Below are 15,093 nucleotides of genomic sequence, written 5' to 3'. Positions count from 1 at the left end.
GGAGGGGGGCCATTGGAGGAGCCATGGGGCTGAGTATGATCCTGGCACCAGACAGGCTCCTTTTAGGGAAACCCTGCCTCAGCCAGAACAGTAGGTCCCCCCAGTGGTTCTGCCCAGGATCTGGGCTGGGGGTGATGCCAAGAAGAGCCCCAAGGAGAACACCCATGATGGGGACCATTCAGCACCCGCCACACACCCCTGCCCTTGCACGTGGACCCCACACACCCCCTTCCAAACCTGTGCATTAGACACGGGCCCTTCCCAGGTACCCTGTGTGGGGTCCCAGTGTGGGGGGGGATGAGGTGGGAGGGTGGTTGCATGCCGGGTTCTAAAGTCAGCCCGTGAGGCAAAAACGTCACCCGTCCTGAGATTCAGCAGCCGTGGCTGGCCAATGAGGGGCCTGGGAAGATAATGGCCAATGAGGGGCCTGGCTCCTCTGTCAGGTGTGAGGGAGAAGATGCACATCGTAGAACCCCAGAATCGCAGCTACCTGAAGCTCCTGAGGGAGCAGCAGATCCCCCCCAGAGCTCAGGCTCACTCGGACAGCCCCCGCGACTGGCACTGCCAGCTCTCTTCACATTGTTACTGCCTTCTTTATTTGGGCGAATGTGCATCTTAATTGGGAGAAGTTAAATGGACTAGTAATGACCTAAGTCTGCACAGATGCTGTCAACAAGGTAGCGAGGTGGGATTAGGTGTATGCCGTGCTGCAGACCTACTGTGTGGCACTGGGCAAGACTCCTAGCCTCTCTGAGGGACAGTGACTGCATATGGGAAACAGGCATGAGAACACCATCTGCGGTCCGAATGCTACTTCAGGGGTTCATAGAGCTAATGTCTGTGGAAATGCCTGCTGGAGGGAGGTGAGAGGACACAGTGACAAGCACACAGGCCTTGGGGACAGAGAGAGCCAAATTCAAATCTGAGCCAGGCACCGGTGTCTGGAGGAGGACACACACAAACTCCAGGCCAGAGCCACAGGGACGTGTGGCAGCCAGCCACCAAAATGATGACTCTTCCCTAAGGGGTGGGTCCTCGACAGCCCCGCCCCAGACCCCTGGGGGTCCCCAGACTCCACAGGGTTGCAAGAGTCAGGGGCTCTGGCTGAAATCCCAGGCTGGCCGTCTCTTTCTCTCTCCACATTTGGGGAAGGCATTTCCTCCTTCTCGGGGCCTGCGGGTCAGGTTTCCACCCAGATGGAAAGTCCCACCCAGGGGCCCCCAAAGGAGAGCTCACCATGGAAACTCCATGGGGTGCCTGCCAGACACAGGGGTATGTGGCCCCGGGCGGGCCTTCCTGGGGCCAAGCCTACAGTCCTGCCAGCAGGAGGAGGAAGGGCCAGGACGGGGCTCTAGCTGAACTTCAGATCAGGCCCACAGCACTATTCATACACACAAAGAGTAGGTATGTGTGAGCAGATCTGGGGATGTGGATATACATTTAGGCATGGGTCTACAGACGGACCCCAGCCCCGAGTCCTCCTAACACCCCTGAGCCTCAGTTTTCCTGACTGTGCCCCCTGCACCAACCCCACCCACTCAAATAAGACGAGTAAATACAAAATCCTATAAAAAGGGAACAAAAGATGGGGACTGCTGCAGCAAGTCCACAAACCATGGCCAGAGTACGGTCTAGGCAGAGGGGCCCCAGTGCCTGACACACACCCCCAGCTGCTGAGCTCAAAACATAAGGATACAAAGAGAGGTCCCAAAGTCCGCCCAAAGACTCCATGAGGGGGGCGCCCGGCTGGCTCAGTTAATCGAGCATCTGACTCTTGGTTCCAGCTCAGGTCATAGTCTCGAGGTCATGAGATGGAGCCCCGTGTTGGGCTCCATCCTGTGGGGCAAGTCTGCTTGGGATTCTCTTCCTCTACCCTCCACATGCATGCATGCTCTCTCTCCTCTCTCTCAAAAAAAAAAGAAATCTTAAAAAAAAATAAATAAATAAATAAAGGCTTTATGAGCTGGGGATAAGGGTCCTCAGAAGCAGGTCGGGGCTAGTTTCTGAAGTCAAAAGTTTGCAGAACCCTCCAGAAGCAACCCAGCAATCCTGGGCATGTCCAGGGCTCTTCGAGGTCCCCCACTGAAGAACCCTACTCCATTACATCGAAGCAGGCCCTCGGGCAAGTCACCTAAGCAGCTGCCCAGGATGCAACCTGGCTTGGCCCAGCCCCCTCCGGGCAGCTCCGCAAGGAAGTTCGCAGCTGCGGTGTGCACTTAGGCCCGGAGCATTCTTCCAGGGTCAATTTAAGAAAGAACTCTAGGAAAGTTGTTTCTGCATTGTGTGCCAAATTGTTACTGAGACCGTGGCTGTTGTTTGTTCAATGATTAATGAGGCTCCGCAGAGTAAATTCCTAAGCATTTAGTGCCAGGGAAAAACATTTGTCTGTCCCCAGTGCGTGAGTCGGGAAGAGGCGGCCAAGCCTCCCTCCATCCGATTTCTCCTTTGGCCTGAGCTGCCAGGAAGCTCACCTACACAGTGACCCATACCTGGGGCTTCGGACGTAATTAGTTTTCATCTGTTATTTTAGCTGCCCAGCGATGTAAGGCCATCTCATCTCATTCCATTAATAACACCCAGAGCCAGTGTTGACAGGTACTTGCTCTATGCTGGGCTCCGTGCTGAGCACGTGACCTCTACACTCCCACTCATCCTTGCAAGGGGGGGGCACCAGCTAGGGCTTCGGTATCCCCACTTTACAGATCAGGAAACTGAGTCCTGAGACGGTGACCAACTCAGCCAAGTGTGTCCTCACAGCTAAGAACGGAAGAACACGGTTCTCGTGTCCTCCCTCTAGAAGTGGGTCCTGGAGTGTCGGATACCACTGCATCCTTGGGGCCAAGTATGGTCCAAACAGACACCTGCAAATTAGATGTTGAACAAATCTAATTAGTGGGGAGCCTCTCCCCAAAATTTGTGCTGGGTGAGATCCAGCCCTGAGACAAAGGTGTGTTTGTTTCAAAATCCATGCTCAGACTCCTGGTGGGGTTTTTGTTGGTTTTTGGTTTTCGGGTGTTCTTTTTTTTAAGTCTTTAGGACTTGGCCAAGCTAACCCTGACCTTATCCTCAAACATAACCCTAACCCTAACCTTAGGCTTAAACATACCCCTAACCACGGTACTAAACCTAAGCTTACTTCCAGCCCAATCCCAGACGAATTAATTAACAGCCAATAGAAAGCACACTGCCCAGCCTCATCCTTGGTTCTGTGGGGCAAGCCCTCCAGCCACAAAGGCCAGCAGTGGCAGAAACTCGGCTTCCAGCGCAGATGGTGGGAGCATGTGGGGTCTGCAGCGGGGAGAGGTCAGCAGAGCCGGGGGTCATGTTTCCCCTCTTGGGAGGCCCAGGCAGACCTGAGCAGGGCAGGCCCAGCCCCGCAGGCCTAGAGCAGCAGACAGTGGAGTGGACATGTCCTGCCGGCCCCCGGATCACAGGAGCAGCTACTCTGGCCTATGAGGGCCAGCCCAGCGGGTGGGGAGGAGATGCCCTGCCCTGCTTCCTGCCCATTTGCGGCTGGCGAGGAGCCCCGCAGCCAGCACAGGAAATAACAGGGGCCCCCAGAGGCCGCCCATGCAGGCCCTGCTCCGAAGCCGCCCAGGGAGGGAAAGAGGCCATTGTCGCTCTTTGTTTCGGTTTCCCCAGCATTGCCTGGGCTCCAAGAGGCCCCTGGGAGCTAACAAAGCTTCCCCCAAACCCGCAGCTGCCCGGCCTCCCTCAGCCCGACTCTGGGGACAGGCCCACCAGGCCCCTTGGACTCTTAAAGTGGCAGGTGCAGGATGGAAATGAAGTCATGTCCAAGTTGCGGCTGGGGGGGCGCCTGTGGGCCAGAGCAGGCCATGCAGGCGAACAGACAGATGGGCACTGGGGTCTGTGTCTGCACATGGGTCAGCCCCGCACCAGGCCCAGCAGCAGGGGTTTGAATCTTTGGACGGAAAGTATGTCTAAGGCACCGAGGGTACAACAAAGAAACCAAAGAAAAGCAGAGAAAGAAAATAGAGAGCACAGAACAACCCGGTCATCTTGAACAGCCGCACAGTCCCTGTCCTTGAGGAGACACAGCCCAGAAGCAAGACTTTTCTGCTCATTTGCAAGCCCAGGGGCGTGCTGCGTGCGTGTGCCTGTCTCTCTCCCTACACGTTTGAAGAGTGTGCCTATGCACACTGCGTACATGTGCACATGTGTTCCTGCACTCCTGCCTGCATGCGCGTGTCTGCATGTGTTCATACTTGAGTCTGTGAGGATGCATGTGCATGGTAGGGTACGTGTGAGGTGTGGAGGCCACGTATATGAACGTGTATGTGCCCTGGGGGCTGGAGGGGTGACGTGTGAATATGTGTCTGTACATGCGTGTTGTGGGTACAGCTATGTCTGTGTGAAGGTGTGTGGGTGTATGTACATGTATGTATATGCACACACCTGCCCCCACAATCGTTGGTGGGTCAACGATCAGCCGTCACTCATTCCTATACTGGCCCTGCCACCCCACTCCCCTCGGGTATGTCACTATAGCGACTTCATTAGGGCTCTTAATATCTCCACTCATCTCCACTCAGTCCCAGCCACTGAACTAGCAACAAGGAAAGGGGGCCCTGGACTCAGATAAAACCAGCCCAGGCTCAAATCCTTGCTCTGGCTCCATGAGCTCAGAAAGCCTGCACCAGGCTCTCGGCCCCTCTGAGTCTCAACTGCCCTCTGTGAGATGGTACACTTCCCACAAGCTGTGCTTCGGGAGGGTTAAATGAGATCATGTGTGCTGCAGCCCAGCCTCAAACCCGGCACCATGGACTAATAACTAGATGGCTGTTATTTTTACTGTTATTGTTACTACAGTTGCTGGTAGCCAGAGCTAGTTGCTGAAGATACAACAGTGAGCAAAACAGGCACTACCCCTGCCTCCCCAAGCTTGTGGGGTTTGCAAAGTATTTTCCCGTAAGATGTAGAAAGGCAGAAGCAAAAAACATCCTATTTACTGGATTCAGTATCCGTCCAATGTCCTAACTACCAACAAGTATGGCCAGCAGCCATCAGTTAAAGCCAGTAACCACAATGAAGGAGAAAAGAATTATTAGTGTAGGCAAGAAAAAAAATGGGGTTTTTGACCCAAGCAGGCACCAGTTAGCCAGGTTCAGACTAATACATACATGGAGTGGTGTGTATGTACGTGCACACACACCAGGATTTTAGGAGAAGGTCGGCTGAGAACAGCAGCCTAACCCCCATGGGCTACATTCAGCCTATAGCAGGATACTGGCTGATGCAGTGCTGACCATCCCCAATCCAGGAGCCAGGCGCTGCAGAGTGCCCGCTCAGGAAGCCAAGAGTGGCCAGGCAGCATGACTAGGCTGACCTTGGCCATTTCCTACTGGGCACTGACCCATGCTGCACAGTTGGTGCATCAAGCCTTGCCCAGGGCACACCCTCACAGCCTTTGCCTTTCAGAGCAAACCCTGCCCACCAACCCTCTGACTGGCACCCAAGCCCACCGAAGCCATCTCCACTATGGAAACAAGCAACACCCCCACCAACCTGGGTCAGCATGAGTTAGGACTCAGTCCTAATCCAGCCATGCCCACTGCGATGACAAATGACACAGAGTCCCTGCCTCAGAGAAAGCCCAAGTCCATGCAAGAGGTGAAAACCAGCAAGACGAGCCCCACTCCGTGGTTTCACTCCCATGAAACCACTGGCCAGGCTCGGGGTAGACGAGGAGGCTGAAGAGAGACACCACACATGCTCCTTCACACACCCCTGGCGCCAGCACACATGCACACATGCACACATGTGCATGGGCTCTGCACACACGTGTTCATGGCAGAAAGGGTACAGAGGACATGATCAGAGGGTAGCCCGGCAGGGGCCCCTTGCTGGTCCAGACCCAAAGGAAAGGGCGGGCAGGAAATAGCACATCCCCCTCACAGAACAGGTCCCAGTCATCCCTGGGGACCCAGGATGCAGTACAGAGGGGTGCAAAGGCCCTGGGGTCTCCAGGGGTCTGAGTCAAGGCTGTCGCATCTGGATATGCACACACACACACACACACACACACACACACAAAAACACATGCATGTGCACACATGCACATACACAAGTACATGCCTCCATGTGCACGCAGGGCACAGATGCCCTACACCTCATGGACTGCTCACCATGGTAACAGAGTGGCCACCTCTCAGCTCCAGTCCCCCCGAAGGTTTCCAGGCCTCTTGGGCTGGAGGAAGCAGCGCTAACAAAGGCGCAGGCCCGCTGGCCTGGCCAGGGGTCCGAGGCACAGACCAGCTGGTGCATGCCTGCCACACTCCCCTGGTAAGCTCAGGGCCACCGTGTCTTCCTGCCCAGCCTGCCTGGTTCCACTTAGCTCAACTCCCCACAGACGTCCTGGCCGAGCTAATGAGAAACTCCCCAGCCGGCCCCACATAAAAACGCATTTCATAAGTCTTTAAAATTCTGGAAAATTATACATCTATTTAGGCCTTTTCTATTCCTTTAAAATGTCCCCTGATCCACATCGAGAGGATGACTGGGTTGGGGGTTCAAGCTCGAGAAGTGGACAGCTGGAGCCAAAGGAAGCCTGGGCCGTCTGTCGTTGGCCACGGCATCCTGGCCACAGGGACTGGGACACACCCACGGCGGAGCACAGGGTGCAGGGTCACTCAGGGAAGAATTCAAATGAGGGACCTGGCAAGGGGTGGGGAGAAACAGGGGTCCAAGTTCCTCCAGCCTGGACTTGAAGATGGAAAGAGAAAGTCAGAAGACGCTGGGAGCACCTAAGAAAAAGAGCACCTACTACACCGAGGTCCTCATCGTGGTACTATTTATAAGAGCCAAAAGAGGAAAAGTAGTCCAAATGCCCCGCAGGGGAGGGGCCGTTAGAAACGCGAATGCCCAGCCGCCCAGCGACCCCGATGGGACTTCTAAGATAGAAGGCTTCGTGGGCCCGGGGCTTACGGGAAGCTCGGGACAGGAGCCACGCGGATTCCACCGTGCCCGTGGATTTCATCTAGATAAGCTGGTTGGTACAGGACGGAGCTGGAAAGGGGGCTGAGAGAAACAGAAGGGGCAGGGGTGCAGAAGCAGAGGCTGTAGGTAGAGCTTCTAAGAAGTCGTTGAAATAATAAACACACACTCTTGAAAAAACACAAGGGGGATGGGGAGACAGCTCCGAGAAGGTTCGGAAGTATAAGCTGGGCTGCCCGGAGGGGCCTCGACGCCCAGCGTGAAAAACCCAGTTTTCCAGACATTTCCGTCCACTTACTGTCAGAACCTTGGGGTGCAGGATGGCAGGGGTGGGGAGGAGTCTGCGAACCTTTGTCAGGAGTGGGGACCCTGACCACTCTCCCTAAGCCACTGCTAACCCAGAGCCAGAATGAAAGGAAAAGGAAAGGCTTCCAGCACCCCTTCTCTATGGGGCCCCCAGGATACCAGCCACCTAGACGCTACTCTAATTTCTCACCCCAGCAGGTCCCAGAGCCCGCAGCCCAGTTACCAGCCTCCCCTGTGACCCGCACCCATGCCCAACACACAGCTACCCCAGTGGGAAGGCAGGCTGGGGCGGGGCATGCGGGAGAGTCTGCCCCCCCCCCCCCGTGTTTCCCTAGCCTCTGAGATGGGAGATGTATACAAGGTCTTCAAAACATGCATCTCCCTCTCCTCCTGGGCAGAGGAGTGAGACCCTTTCACCTGACCCAGGAGGGACCTGGGCACAAAGCTGAGTCTCTCACCAAGCCTCTGGATTCCCTCTACGATGAACAGCCTGGACAACACCCTCACAGGCAGCTCGGCTAGTGAAAGTTTTGGTGCTACGTTCACACATCAGCTGCCTGGGTTCAAATCTTGGCTCTGCCACTTCCTGCTCGTGTAACTTTTAAAACAAGTCACTAGCATCTCTGTGCCTCAGTTTCTAGATGTGAACCAAGAAGGAGGGATGGCTCCCAGAAGTCGTTTCTAAATGATGTTTCCATCAACCAGGACAATGAGACCTGTTGAGGCAGCAGGAAGGCTCAAAACTCTGATCACCCCAGTAAGGTCTCAGGCCACTGCAAACTACTATTTTTTTTTTTAAAGATTTTATTTATTTATTTGACAGACAGAGATCACAGTAGGCAGGGAGAGAGAAGGACGCAGACTCCCCGCTGAGCAGAGAGCCCGATGTGGGGCTCAATCCCAGGACCCTGAGATCATGACCTGAGCCGAAGGCAGAGGCTTTAACCCACTGAGCCACCCAGGTGCCCCGCAAACTACTATTTTTATCGAGCGTTCCTCTCTAGTCCCTAGAGGGTCTGTCGTCACCTGGCTACCCTGCCCAGGCACTGACAATGAGTGTATGTCAGAGTAACTGTTTCCAATCTCCAGATCACCCCACCAACCCTCCTCCCACTGCATCCCCAAGCTTGCGCCCACACTGCCATGTTGGAAGGAAGCCCAACCTGTCCTGAGCCCAACCGAGAGAGCTGAAAGGCTCCAGTGACACTGTGACCAGACAGTTATAGAGAAATGAGCCCCCCCGCCCAGCCCCCGGTCAAACTCGGTGATCAGAGCAAGGATGGCAAATCTCAGTTTGGTTGGACTGGTTCACTGAAAACCCACATCGCAGGGCTCACGCTCATCCTGGTGCCTGCCACTTGGAGACCACGTTCCAAAAGGCTTGAAGGAAAAAAGAAGAAGCACTGAAGAGAAGACAGGCCTCCTCAGAGGGGAAGTTGGTGGGAGGGCGGGGAAGGGGGACAGAGAGGTCCCTCTGGGAAGGGCACCCTTAACAACCTCTTAACTGGTGACCAGGCTGAAACCAGCTGGCAGAAGGCCTTTCTGTGACCTGAATAAAGATTTTTTTTTTAATGAGTTGTCCAAAATGAGATACGTTTTCACATTTAGGAAAGCTAGGATAAAAATTTTTTTAATTTTTTTTTAAAGATTTTATTTATTTATTTGACAGACAGAGATCACAAGTAGGCAGAGAGGCAGGCAGAGAGAGAGGAGGAAGCAGGATCCCTGCCGAGCAGAGAGCCCAATGTGGCACTCGATCCCAGGACCCTGGGATCATGACCTGAGCCAAAGGCAGAGGCTTTAACCCAGGCTCCCCAAAATTTTTTTTTAATTTTTAAAAAGGAAAATAACAACTGTTGGTGAAGATACGGAGAAACTGGAACCTCCACACATTACTGGTGGGAGCGTGAAATGCGGCAGCCATTGTGAGCAGCAGTTCGGCCATTCCTCAAAAAGTCACACGGAGTCACCACAGGACTGAGCAGTTCCACTCCTGGGTGTATGCCCCCCGGAGCTGAAAATGAGTATTCCAGCAGAGCCCGGCACACAGGAGTTCGCAGTAGTGTATTCACGACAGCCCGAAGGGGGAAAATAACCCAAACGTCCATTAATGGACGAAGAGAGAAACAAAATGTGATCTCCCCATACAACAGAACATTATTTAGCCATAACAAAGAATGCAGGACTGGTACAGGCTATGACTTAGATAAACCTTAAAAACATTAGGCGACACAGGGGCCCCTGGTGGCTCAGTCAGTTGGGAGTCCAACTCTCGGTTTCTGCTCATCATGATCCTGGGGTCCTGAGATGGAATACCACATCGGACTCCCTGCTCAGCGGGGAGCCTGCTTCTCTCTCTACCCTTTCCCCCCCGTGTGTGACCTCTCTCTCTCAAATAAACAACTTTTTAAAAAATGATAAATATAGGGATGCCTGGGTGGCTCAGTCGGTTAACCGGCTGCCTTCGGCTCAGGTCACGATTACATGGTGCCGGGATTGAGTCCCACATGTGGCTCCCTGCTGGGTGGGGAGTCTGCTTCTCCCTCTGCCCCTCCGCCTGCTTGTGTTCTCCCTCATGCTCTCTCTTGCTCTCTCTCTCTGGCAAATTGATAAATAAAATCTTTAAAAATAATAATTTAATAATAAATACATAAATATACACAAACTCAGATGACCCGGCAGCTCTGGGTCTGGTCCCTGGCACCGTGTGCCTCTAGTAGGACCTGTCACATTTTACCACAGACCCTCCCCAGCCTGCCCCCTCACCTGGGCCATAGGCCAGCCTTGGGACAGGGAGGACCTCTTTGGGGCTCTCCCAAAAGACTTCCCATCTCGAAGGCATTCAGACTCACGAACTTCCCTGAAATCACATGTGAAATGTTCCCGCTCGTTGCTCAAAGGCATCTGTGGCTCAAAACAGGTTCTGAATCATGCTTCAATTATCTCCTTAGAAGCTATCAGCTCCCTCATCACCCCCCGACCATGGGTTAAAAAAAAAAAAAAAATCAGGATCCAACGGGGAATGATTTAAAACCCCAGCTCTACTATGCTCCCCACAGCCTGGGTGTGGGGTCAGTGCTCAGTCCCGGGGCTCTGCTCTCAGGAGCCTGGTGTCTGCTGGCGAGGGGCAGGAGGAGGCCGGGGCTCCCCCACTCCTGGGAAGCCCGGACAGAGAACACTGCTGCGGGCGGGCTCTCCATCACTGTCAGGGGCCTGACCCGAGGGCACAGACTCAGCAGGTCGGGTTGTTCCTGGGGGTGGTGACCACAGGGTCCCCCAGGGCAGGGGAACCTGGAGGAGGCCAGAGGTGAGCAGAGAGCACACAGAGCATTCTACTTCTTTATTGGGGTTCTCCATCATGCTCCCAGAGCCAGGGCAAAGCAGGTGAGGGGGAAGGGCACCACACCAAACTTGCAGCCTGGCTGGCTGCTGGGCCCCCTTAGGAAAGGAGCTGCCCATGCTCCTCCCTGTGAAACGCGCTCAGCCCACCCTGCTCACCACGCCCTGGATTCCCTTGATCGGAGGAGCCCAAGACCCTCCGTGGCTGGTACCCCCAGGGACCCTCGTGAAGCCCTCGCAATGCCCCCCCCCAGGGTCTGGCTCGCCCTCACTGCCCCTCCAGCGCCAGGCAGCGTGGAGGTGAGACCACAGGGTCTGGCCACAGGAGGACTCAGGTTCGAGTCCCCTCTCCACAGTTTGCTGGCCGGGGACCTCGGATCTGCTGCCACACAGCTCTGAGCCTCCTTCCCCTGTCCGCCAAATGAAGACGGCAGTTCTCAGAGCAGTGCCAAGGGCGGCTCGGGGAGGCTCTGCTCCCCATAATCTTCCTTGGCAGCTGCCCCCATTCTCTGATGCGGCCAAGTGACATTTTCTCAGCTTAATGAAAAGCGTTATACTAAAGCAGCTTTAACCAGGCCGCTGGCCCCATCCGCCACCAGATGGCCGGCCCTAAACCTGCCTGTGGAGAAGCTCTGGAGCAGCTTCTGGAAAGAGCCCCTGCCTCGCGGGGCTGTGGGGACGGCTGGAGGAGAGAGCACAGGGAAAGCGTTCACCCCGCGCCGGGCACGCACCAAGTCCAGGCTCAACAAATGTGACATCACCCTCGTCCAGCGCTGCCTCCCAAACTGACTTCGTCTCTTCACTCAGGATTTGCACCAGCTCACAACCCCCAAGCACAGGGAATCCAAGCTGACTTCTGTAGCCCAAGCCCAACGAACTTGGGAAGGAAAATGTACTGCATGCACTGTAAAAAAGTCACCAGAAATGGGCCAAAGAAAACAAAATCCATTGCTTGGCTGAGGATTATCCAGCGCCCGGATGCTTTGCCCTCCCTCTCTCCATCTCCGAGCAGACCATCCGAAGCTGACTGGCACCACGGAGTCCCTGAGGACTAGAGAGGACTCACGAAGAGCTGCGTACCTCTTTCTGCACACGCGTACGGGGCCTGCTCAGCTCTTGGCTGGAAACGGACAAATCCCGCCACCTCCATGATGCCTGGGCATCCCAGAGAGCCCCTGAGGTTCCACAGTGGTAGCAGAGACCCCAAGACCGGCAGGGCCCCCATACAGCCCCTAGGCATCTCAGACCGAGAGACAGTTCCCTGCCCTAGGGAGGCATCAGTAGGGCCCCCCACCAGACGCATGGCTGTCCTCCTCCACGACTGATGCACTGCTCTCCCTGCACCGCACTGCTGTTCCTGTCTGTCTCCACTGCCTCCGGCACCATTGGGAAAGCAGCCAGGTGGCAGGACCTTATACAGACACCACGCTGGACACTTTCCTGGTTCGGGGGTTTGGAAGGGGATCATTTTCAAAGTTGGCCGAAGCCTGAGCTCATGCACCCCAATGTGAGTCAGGGTCCCTGGAGGAGACATGGAGATTTATAATCTCACTGTGTTTCCACCAACCCCAGGAGTGTGTCTCCCCTGCACAGAAAGAGATGGGACAGGGGTTCTGCAGTCCCTTCCTCCAGCCTACCGAGTGTGGACCCTCAGGTCTGTCCTAACCCTGGACTCTTCTGAAAATGTGAGCACTGCCCCCCTCGTTCTGGCTTCGGACAAAACCTCTCTCCCACGGAGAGAGCCCCTGTCACCAAGGGCCAGGCACCTGCAGATACGACGGTGCCCAAAACTGAATCAGCCAGGACCCTTCAGACTATCCAAACAGCGTCCCCATCGTGCGGGAAAGAGCACTGGACACGGAGCCCAGGAACCCAGGTTCGCTAGCTGTCCACTCCCCTTCTATACCAGCATTTCCCAAATCTCAGTCATTTGCAAACCATCTTCATGATTTTTGCTCAACCCAAGCATTATGCGCCATTACTTAAAACTGTCAACGCAATTTTCTCACTTACATGAATTTAGCATCAATCACAAATAGCCATTAAATCACAAATCCAATGTATAACCATCTGAGCATTAAATGTTCATATGCCTGATGCCTCACACCACATTTCTGGAACTACTGACCCAGAGCAAAGTTCCCTCTGTGCCTCAGTTTCCCCAGCTAGAAGACAAGAAAGTTGGACTAAATGATTCCGTAAAAGTCTTCTCGGGTCCAAGATTCCTTGAGATTGGCATGCCTCCAGCTCCGTCAGGAATCCAGAACCCGCCGATCAGGATCCTAGGACAGGGACGAGGCCGAAGAGGCTGCACCTACTGGACTAGGAGCCGAGGCCATTGCCCAGAGAGGTGTTGGCCAGATGCAGAGCAAACAGAAGTCCTACCTTCCACTCAGGAGCTCCCAGGGACCCCACAGCCAGTTCTAATCCCAAGTTCCACAGGCAGCTCCAAAGTGTAGGACTTTCGAGTTAGGAAAACTTTATCCCTTCACTCCTTTTTAGAGCTGGGGAAACTGAGGCACAGGGGAGCTCATGCAAGGACAGAAGTGAGCCAAAAACCCAAGTCCCCTGACTGCCAAGTCACCAGCATCACCCGACGGGGGCCACGCACCCCAGAAGTCTGAACTTCCCAATTACCTCCCCCTAGAGGCATGGGCTCGAATTGCCAGCCTGGGAGAGCAGAGCAGCCCCGTCTGGGAGGGGAAGTCTGGGGACTGTGATTTCCACTGGAGTTTAAATATCCTATTAAAGTGGGTTTTATGCAATTAGACTGGAATGAATGTGCAGTGAGGCCCATGGCAGGGGGCTTCAAAGCCTGTGTCGCGGAGGTATCGTGGTCCATCAGAACGCGCCCACATGAAGGAAACGTGGTCCCCCAGGAGAATAGGGCATATTAGTCTCTGTATGTAATAGATTTTATTGACCATATGGAACTGATATAAAAATCGTGTGCACGGGGTAGTCTGGCCTGGAGACAGGAATGTGACATGAAGAATATGATTTCTATAACCAGCTGGGTGGCTTCCTGAGTTCCTGAGCCCACCCCCCCAGGACCCCCAGCAACTCCCCCAGCAGCCCCCTGGGCATTTACCTGATGCTGTCACGGAGGAATCCCAGGCCAGCGAGAAGTCCGAGGCCTCCCCCTCTTCAACTGAAAGAGAGAACAGAGATGGGCCTGTGAGTTTTGAAACTGTACAAACAGGCCATCAAGGTAGGGAATAGGGCAAGGAAGAAGGGTCATTTGTGGGGGTCCTTCTAATACCCACAATCAGAAGCAAGGGGATAGAGCCTACAAAGAAGCTTTTGCTGGTTTCACAGAAACATAAAATAATCAGAATAAAATCTGAATAGCAAGTAAGTGCTGGATCAGTATGGTTTCCCCACCTCCGTGTCCCTAACAGACATCATGAGTCAATCACAGCACGGCCTAGAGCCAGATGCCACATCAGGATCTTTCTTTACGTGCTCCCGCTGATCACGATCTATGATCAGAGTTTCCACTGGAGGTAAAGTCATTTGTCACTCGCAGGAAGACGGCAGAGACTCAGACCTCTCCCTGATCCCGCAGACACTGTCCTCCTCCCAAAAGCTTCTTAAACCACCACTGAAATTTGACAGCTTGTTTGTGAAACAAATAAGATCACTCTCAGAGGTTGGAAGAGCACGGGGCGCTGTTATTCACACTGAGACACCTGGCCCACAGATAGACTTTGGGATATGCTAAGGTCCAGTGGTCAGCAGTCACTGCCTGTAACATCAGAAAGGAACTCACCTCTACACCCTGCCCCTGAGCCCACAGAACAATGCTGCACAGGCATGGGGCACCTCCACCCCCCTGTACCCCAGCATGGAAGACCAGGCTTGTGGAGATGGAGGCCAAGCACAAGGGGAGCACGGGAGGAACTCTATTCGACATAATAAAGCTCTTATCCTGGAATTAATCCCAGTCTGGGGCATGTAATAATATTAAAGCTGGGTTATGGACTCTGTAAAAATGGAACTTTGTTTAAGCCAAAAATGTGCCTACACAGTATTTTCCAGATTTAACGGTCTCTGAAGTTCTACACATGTGCAGGCTGAAGCTAGCAGGTCCCGCCCATGCCCTCTGCACCGTCACTGTCTGCCGTGGGCATACACAGTGAGCCAGGAGCGGTGCAGAGAGCTTCCTATCAATACCACATGTACACCTCATCAACGGCCTCCCAGAGAGGCAAAGCGACGTGCCCGAGGTCTTACACAGTTACAGGGAGTACATGCGGAGTTTGGGCTAAAACCCACAAGCGGGTCTGAAGGGCAGATTGATGCATCCTGAAACCACCGTATACAGAGGCACAAGAGGACGCTGTCCAGGATCCTAGCAGCTCGGGACTCATAAGCAGCACCCCCTGCCCTTCCCACGGAAGGCAAGTCCACAAGCATGCTGGGCAGCCAAGCAGTGAGAAGAGCACGCAGGCTAGGCTATCGTCCTGGATTCGAATCCCGATTCTGCCTCTC

The 15,093-nt window shown here is 54.4% G+C and overlaps 1 protein-coding gene across 1 annotated transcript in view; it reads right to left on the bottom strand.

Annotated features, from left to right (window-relative positions):
• Nucleotides 1–15,093, bottom strand: part of ZNF423 (zinc finger protein 423) — a 331,871-nt gene that overhangs the window by 254,716 nt on the left and 62,062 nt on the right. The window contains exon 2 of the mRNA XM_059151593.1: nucleotides 13,691–13,750. Coding sequence (XP_059007576.1) covers nucleotides 13,691–13,750 — 60 coding nt within the window. The remainder of the gene's footprint in view (nucleotides 1–13,690; nucleotides 13,751–15,093) is intronic.

This window comes from Mustela lutreola, chromosome 16, assembly GCF_030435805.1.
Source record: "Mustela lutreola isolate mMusLut2 chromosome 16, mMusLut2.pri, whole genome shotgun sequence".
NCBI lineage: Eukaryota > Metazoa > Chordata > Mammalia > Carnivora > Mustelidae > Mustela > Mustela lutreola.
Note: the sequence above shows the minus strand (reverse complement) of the source record. Positions and strands in the feature narration are given on the sequence as shown.